The following is an 8,368-nucleotide window of genomic DNA, read 5'->3' on the forward strand; positions in this document are numbered from 1 at the left end:
GCAGGTAACAAATATCATACCCCTTTGTTCTTATTTAGAGACCTTAATTTTCTTTGAAAATTATTTATTGACTTTAGTACCGGAACTATCTCTGCTAACACTCTAACAAGGTTTTGATCTTATATTGTCTCTCTTTTGGGTGTTCATTGTCTGTGTGATCCACCGTATCATCGTCTTTCATGTTGTGAAATGAGACTATCAAAATCTGTATCTACATTAACATACATACATCATACAAGGTGTGTGTATATATATATATATATATATATATAATAATAACAATTCCTTGTATGATGTATATATATATATATATATATATATATATATATATATATATATATATACATATACATTTGGAATGTATTGCATCATGAGATTGATCATTGATCTCAACAATAACACACACACACACACACACACATATATATATATATATATATATATGTGATCAATGATCAATCTCATGATGTATTCAAATAATACCATGCTTGTTATGCAATAGAAAATTAAAATTTTGTCTTCATGGCATGTGCTTATGCTGCTGGCTTGCAAATTTTGCCTCTTGGTTAGTTGATCCATTCGCACAAATACATAATATACATAATGTACATCTATAGCCTTTTGATCACCAATATCCTCATTATATATATATATATAATGATTAGGTGTTGACTATTGATATTGACGTTAGCTTCTTTTTTTTTTTCTTATTGTTGTTGTTATTTTTTGGTTATTTTAAGATTTTGGTAGGCGGGTAACTCAACTATATTCAAGTATGTTCTCATATCCGATTTGTGTGGAGAGAGTGCTTTATACGGGTCCAAAATTTACTCAAAAAGAGTAGATAAACAAAAAAGCCTTTCCTTAAATGAGTTTCTCGTATAAAAGTAAAAAATAAAAAAATAAAAATTGTAAGGAGCAAATATGCACTTATGAGCTCAAGTGACCTTAGAGAATGACTTGATATATCTTGTGTATTATATTGAGGGATCATGGAAATAGGTCTATTTCTAGGGTTTGGACCTCCTTCAAAGTAATAAGAATTATGATCCCATTTTAATTTTTCTTTTCAATGAATAAGCGAAAACTTTTATACCCAATTTTCAAACAAACATTACAATCAAATCATCAACAACACCTCAGCAGAAATAAAACAAAGACACCCACAACAAACTACAAAGAAAGCAACAAACAACCAGAGAAAACTACAAAACCACATTCTCCTAAATTATTTAAGAAGAGATGCAGGCAGATTCCAACGACAACAAAGATCCACATTTTCTCTAGTCAATCCAAATTTCCTTCTGCTCATGATCTTAGCCCTAACTTCCCACACAATTTGCTTAACAATTTTTTCCTATGGTTTCATAGGATTGCCATGCTTAATGCCATTTCTTTGACTCCACACATTGTAGACCACAGCACAGCACCAATGTTAATTTAGCGAAAGGCTTTCAAAGATCCCATTTTAATCGCTCATTTCCATTTTCGGTTTCCTTGTTGTATCACATACACTTGAATTTTGTCCCAAAAACTTAAGCCGATAAAAAGAGGTAAATTTAATCATTTAATTAACACTTTAATACTTTTGCTCACTAAGCCGATAGAAAAAAGATAAATTTAATCATTTAATCAACAATTTAACGATTTCCTTTGTGTTTTACTGTATTTAAATCACTTTGTAAACCATTATGTGATTCTTTGGCTATATATAAAGAACAACTACTCTGTTCTTGGTAAGTTAACCAAACAGAGCTTCTCAAATTCTTTCAGTTTTTACTTATATTGTTAGAAACTACTCGAACATCATCTTTCTTATTTGTTTGCTGACACCTGTTTTTTTTTTTTTCCTTTTCTTTTCTTAACTTTCTATTGCTTTGCAGCTTTGTTTTTTTGTAGTTGTCAGTTGAAGAAAATTCTCTAACACACCCCTTTCTTAAGATCTTATTCACCTTTTTTTTAAAAAAAAAAAAAAAAAAAATTAATTTATATATTTTATATATTTATATTTTTGTTTAAATTTTTTATTTGGAGGTATTTATGTCTTTTAATGAAATTTAACGTTTAAAAGAGAATATTTCATCAAATTTAAGAAGTTTGACCAACGAAATGAGAGTTTTGGAAAGAAAATAGTAGTCTGATAGGATCGAGTTTCATGGAAGAAATTGATAATATGTTGTAGTTGATAGAGAAAAATGTAATTACTCCAATTTTATTTAATAGCCATGATTTAAAGTTGTCAATATTTCTCTTAAAGCAGTAAAACACAATTCACTTTCAATAAAAACATAAAAAACTTACATTACATATATAGAACTTCATATATATATATTTTCAATCTCTACCATTCAACTTCATGATGAAGATGATCTCCCATAATTCTATTACCATTTCCATCGCCATTTTCGTTGATCTTTTTCGAGTTAAAAGCACCATTAATATTCACCAAACTCTTTGGAGTTCCAAATGAATAAGAGTGGCATATGAGATTGGTAGGAGATTGGTCTCCTTGCAAAGCAATGGATTCATTAATCTTCTCATCTCCTTCATTCTCTCTGTACTTGTTGAGGTAATTCTTCAAGGGTCCAACGTAATTCTCGAACCCCAGTGTCGTCATGGCCCACAAAAGATCGTCGCCGTTGATTGTCTTCCTCTTCTCTCTTTGGCACTTGTCGGACGCTTCGCCGGTGATGAAGCTTATGTACTGGGAAACGCATTCTTGGACGGTCTCTTTGGCTTCTTTGGATATTTTGGCGTTTGCCGGGAGTGATTTTTTCATGATGCGGCTGACGTTGGCAATGGGGAGGAACCTGTCTTGTTCTTTTGAGGAGCTGACGTCTGATGACATGTCCCCCGACGAGGGGCTCCCCAGTGGGCTTCTTTTGCTTCTTTTTCCGGTCATGGAGGCCGGAGAGAATTTGTGGGGGAAGATGAAAATATATGTGGGTGCAGAGATTGTGGAATCTAATGTGAGGGAGTTTGGGCTTTTAAGCTTACAGAAGTGGGGCCAAATTAAGAAGAAAAGTAATAGAAATGTGGAAAGGCGGTTTGATGTGGACAAGATATAATAAAAATTAGGGAAAATTTCATAAACCCGCTCTTGAACTCTTACTTGTTTTTGAAAAGATTCTTTTAAAGATTAAAAACTCTCAATTTTATTTTTTACTAGTTGTATGGAACTAGTCATGTGTCATTGGGTGATTGAGCGTGACTGTCATTCCTTGTCGTGCAAGAGTACATGCTCATCGACAAGGTGAGGACGTTGCCTAATTTTTCACCGAAAATAATGCACCCCCACCCCCCCTCCAATTCGCCTCTAGCAACTAATTGTTTTGGCCTTTGGCCCCTATTCATACTGATTTCGGCATGTACTTAATGAAAATCATTTGCGTCTTGCTCTTTCTATGTGTCATTTAAGTAACGCGGATTTTTTAGGCCTTCCATCTTTTCCTTGATATATTAAAAGATAAGCTTATGCGGGGTGTTGACAGCTTGTTAATTAAATTTATGTTGTCGGTATATATTAATATGACAAGACTCAAAGAGAAAACAAATATTGGAATTAGCTAGCATTTAACAAACTTATGCAAGCTTGGTCAATCATTGTTAAATCATAGCACTTTTCTGTGACAATTACCTACACAACATCATGAATCAAGTTGGTCAATCATTGTTAAATGATAGCACTTTTATGTGACAATTACGTACACGCCGGTGTATACTCTAAGGTCTTGCCCTTGGTGCCTTAGGTGATTTGTTTTGGTTTGGAGGCTTCTCTTCACCAGTATTCTGATATCTTAAGCTATTCCAACTACATTGTTATGTATTTTAGCATGTCTTAATTATTTGCAAGCAATTATTAATATCTAGCCTGGCCTAGGATTGATCCAGATTCCTCCTCCTTTGTCAAACCCTTAATTTGTTTCATTATTAATGTGGATTTCATAAAATACTTTAATGTGAATGATTGGAAGAACCCATTAAAAAAATGGCCTTTTTTTTTTTTTTTTTTTTTTTTTTTTACATTAATTAAGCTCAAGACTACAATCGACATGGAGTTAAAGACAGTTTCAGTGTATATATATATATAAGTTTAAAATAAAATAAAAAATATGGGTGTTTGTGTAAAATGTATTCTATTTCTGTGTGTAAGGGATTAGTGATTTTCACGGGAGTATTTATTCTTAGGAATAAACTCTTATCAAACAAATGAATGACTATTTCATAGGAATAGCCATTTTATTACAATGGTATATTCTGCAAACCAAACTGGCATTAAGGGTATTTGGGTATTTTTTTGTAGCTTTTATAAGGCGTTAACGCCAAAAACCAATGAAGGAAGTAGATTGTATCAAATTAAAAGTTTGAAAGGTGAAATTGAGAGCTTTTGAATTTTAAAAAGTCTTCTCAAAACGTGTAAAAGTTCAGAAGGCCTTTTGTGAAGTTTTTCTAAAAATTAAAATAAATATATTGTTGATTAGTTAGAACAATTACAAAGGATATTGGTGTGAAAGTGTAGAATTGCTTTCATGGTTGACTCTTTTTCTGTTACATTTTTTTTGTTGCTAATTCAATTTCTTCTTACTAATATTGTAATTAGCAAGATAGCTCTCATTTATATTTATATATAAACCACAAAACAATCATATAAATATATATAAGTTTAAACAGGCTTGTGACAAATGGCTTGTTTAACAGCTCCCCTTTACCTGTTCATATATCTTATTAAATTAACATATATTTTCTGAAAACCGTCTCCAACTCCCTGTCGCTTGCAATCTATATAGTCTAGAGCTTAATTAATATAAATAAATAAAAAAATAAAAAATGGCCATTTTTTTAATGTGTGAAGGCCATTATCATCTACACTCGTTCCTCTGGCTTTGCTAGTGTAACCGTTTTAATAAGTTGATTCGGCCCGTTAAATGTCTCGGGCTTGAGCTGGACTTACTGGGCCAAGGGTTGAGGGCCAAATTTAGTGCATATTGGATATGGGCTCAGGGCCTACTCGGATGACGGCCCAGGAGATGCTTCTACTTCCAAACGACCAAACTTCTCTTCGCTGAGGTCGGAGATTGCGAGGAGCCGAGGACACAGTGAGTCTGAGAGAGGCAATGTTCTGCGCACTGAAATTGCGCTTCTCGTGCGCCGCCATTAAACCAAACTCGAGAAATTACAGCTGCCCAATTGACATCGAGTCGCGTTGTCAGTGCGATGTTCGGAAACCGGTCGGACGGTTCGCATCTGTGTCGATACAAGCGGAGTACAATGCAACCGCAGCATCTGAGCCGTCGGTCCTTTCGCATTACACATCGACCCTCGGATCCTCGTCGGCGTCTGCGCTTCAGCTCAACCAGTGGAACCTCACCCACCGTCACATCCTCATGCTCCAAGTCGTTGCTTGCGCGGTATTGCTTTTTTGTTCATTTTAATTTCAATTAAATTGAACAAGGTAGACAATTTCACTGAAAATTATCGAATTGTTTTGTTCAATCTAGGCAATTCAATCGCTTTTCATGTTTGTTGGGGAAATGGGTGTTTTGATTCTTTAAGGTTTCAGTCTTGGTGCGGTAGACATTAGTCTATTATCGATCAGTTGTCTGGTTATGGAGTTTTAGTTTTTACGTAGAACGGTAGAAGGGGCATTTTGAAGGATGAAATTATATGGTGTGAAGGCTTGTTGATGATGATTCTGGGTTTTTAATTTCTTCAAAATCTCATACATTGGCTTTGATGGAATTGCTTTTTAGAGAACTTACTTTACATGTTCAGAGACTTTCTCAATTTAGGCTCCGTTTGCTTTGACTAAAAGCTTTTTGTTAAAACATTTTAAGCAGTTTCTTGTATGGCTGCACTGGCTGCGCTTGAAAAACTTGATAGCCCTAACACGTTTTTGATCAAGCGTAAAACACTTTACTGTTTTTCCTTTTTTTTTTTTTTTTTTTAATAATGACCGGGAACTCGCTCATGTCAAGTAAACCCAGGACCCATGCCTCGCACCCCTCTCCGCATGGACCGGTTAATTCCCAGACTTTGCGTAGGGGGCTGGCCCCAAGAGGCAGTTTGTATTCGGTGGGTTTTACATTTTTTTAAGGCATAAAACATTTTCCGTCCATAGATCCTCTCTTCAAACACTCTGTTCTAGTCTTCAAAAGCTCTGTTCCAGTAAATACCGATGCCATGGCACATAACACTCTCTCTCCCACTGGCACCAATTCCCATCGAAGCTACCCCGCAAACGGGAAAACATTTTCCATGCGAATCATAAAACGAAAAATGTTTTCGCGAGAACATTTCAAAGGTGACAGCCAAACACTGAAAAATCCGTAGTTTCTTTGAAAAATATTTTCGGCTGAAAACATTTTACGTCAAAATAAACAAAACCTTAGTGTTTTTTGGTGATAAGTTGTGGTGATTCTAGTAGATGTGCATTCCTTTTGTAGGCTGCAGTTTCAGCGACCTGGCTCTTTTGCTCTGCAATACCGACTCTTATGGTATGTAATCTTAAAAACATTTCTTCTTTTATATAATGTTCCCATTTATTTGATGTTTATGTATCAATTTGACCAATGTGGCATATCGAAGGCTTTCAAGAGAGCTGCGGAATCGCTAGAAAAGCTTATGGATGTTACAAGGGAAGAGCTTCCTGACACAATGGCCGCTGTTCGGTTGTCTGGCATGGAGATCAGTGACCTAACAATGGAGCTCAGTGATTTGGGGTTAGCGCCATAGATAACACACTCTTCTGCTTCTTCTTTTTTTGCTACCTCTATTTTGTATATAACGTTTCAAATTCACTTGATTGTTGATTGTTGTGCAGCCAGGAGATTACACAAGGTGTTAGAAGCTCCACTCGAGCTGTTCGTGTAGCCGAGGAGAGGTTGCGCCGGTTGACAAACATGGCTCCGTCAGGTTATCTATGTCTTCTGTAGCTTTTCATGGTTTAATGTGATTCTTCAATTGATTTGGAGCAACGAATTTTACTTCGTCTTTACTTGTTTAGCTTCGCTGCAGGAGGTAGCCGCTCCGAGAACTGACGAAACAGTACCAGTGTTGGCTAGAACTGCGAGGGGTATTAGAGAGGGAATTGTGAAGGGTCGTGCAATCCTGCAAATGTTTTTCACTCTCACCCAATTTTCTAGGTTAGCCCTCAACTATTTCACTAAACGAGCTAAGCGGTAGACCCTAGGATTTGTGAGCTTAACAGTGAGAGACATCAAACATGTCTTTTGTACATATGTTTTCTTTCCATTTTTTTGTTCTCTCCTTTTAATTTTCCTGCAATCTCAATTCAGCTGTTTTCAATTAGTATAGTTGTTGAGGTTTTATCTTTCAGTGTGTTACGCCATAGACCTACAATGTAAAGTGGATCGAAGTAGCCTTTGATTTCTTCAATCTCTGCTGTTACTTGCAGAAAGTTTGTTGTAGCCTTTGTCAATGCATGTACCCAATCTCAGCTTTCTTTGAACTCTGTGGACAGAAATATGCTGTGGTCTCTTGTCATTCAAGTTATCTTGAGCCTGATTGAAGTTGTTTCTTTCTTTCTTTCCTTTTTAATGGAATTTTTGAAGGTCACTATTTACTTTCAGACAGATAACTTTATATTCTGTAGACATCATGGAGATATAATTGGTAATAGACTTGTTCTCCTCGTTGACTCCTTGATGTTTGAGGGTTAAGATGATGTATTGCAGAAAATGTCAATGCTTATATAAAGAGTTGGGAAGTGGGAGAAAATGGTTGGATATAAAGAGGGAAGAGGTGGGGCAAGAAAAGATAATTGTAAAATTGATGTCAACAATAGCTGAAATGAAGCATGTGTTGTTGCTGGAGGCCTATGGGGATATCATTGCAATAGACCTTGCATTGCATGCCCATGGTTTATGACAGGAAATTGCAGTAATATTACCGTATGAAGGTGACACAAAGGCTGGACAGTGGCTATTATCCGGTTCATTTGAACTGGAGAAGATTATGCTCCATTTTTAATTGGGATAAAGCGTGTTAAATTAATTGTAAAAATTAGAATTTCAATTGACTTGATATTACACTAAAAACTCAAATAATAATAAAGTGATATTTTTTCATCATAAAATTTTTTTTTAAAAAAAAATATGCTGCATACGGGTTTTTTTTTTTTTTAACATGTCCGCACAAAAAGAAGGAGAAAGATTCGAACTAAGAATCTTCGCTTTATTATACATGGTTCTAATTGATTGAACTACCTCTTGAAAATGCTGTTAACAGGTATTATTATGGTAGCAGTAGACAATAACACATGTACTACGTTAGCATATATGTGGAAGCAAAACGCATGCACACGTGGTCGGTCGGATGATGACTAATTTAATGGACTGACATCGTTGTT

General features: G+C 35.3%; 2 protein-coding genes across 3 annotated transcripts; one reads left to right on the forward strand and one right to left on the reverse strand.

The window, feature by feature from the left end:
- Positions 1 to 2,341: 2,341 nt before the first annotated feature.
- On the reverse strand, positions 2,342 to 2,902 carry LOC132165538 (nuclear transcription factor Y subunit B-1-like). The gene has a single exon (XM_059576150.1). The coding sequence runs from the start codon at positions 2,900 to 2,902 to the stop codon at positions 2,342 to 2,344; it is 561 nt and encodes a 186-aa protein (XP_059432133.1).
- A 2,156-nt stretch (positions 2,903 to 5,058) lies between these two features.
- LOC132165536 (uncharacterized) lies at positions 5,059 to 7,578 on the forward strand. 2 transcript variants are annotated; one of them, XM_059576148.1, is made up of 5 exons: positions 5,059 to 5,408; positions 6,444 to 6,494; positions 6,586 to 6,719; positions 6,821 to 6,912; positions 7,004 to 7,578. In XM_059576148.1, exons 1-5 carry the CDS (start codon positions 5,115 to 5,117, stop codon positions 7,180 to 7,182), a joined length of 750 nt encoding a protein of 249 aa, XP_059432131.1. In that variant the 5' UTR covers positions 5,059 to 5,114; the 3' UTR covers positions 7,183 to 7,578. The 2 variants fall into 2 exon arrangements, with proteins under 2 accessions (XP_059432131.1, XP_059432132.1); XM_059576149.1 differs by having other exon boundaries at positions 7,015 to 7,123.
- The last annotated feature ends 790 nt before the right edge of the window (positions 7,579 to 8,368 follow it).

The sequence above is a fragment of the Corylus avellana genome, chromosome ca11 (assembly GCF_901000735.1).
Source record: "Corylus avellana chromosome ca11, CavTom2PMs-1.0".
Lineage (NCBI taxonomy): Eukaryota > Viridiplantae > Streptophyta > Magnoliopsida > Fagales > Betulaceae > Corylus > Corylus avellana.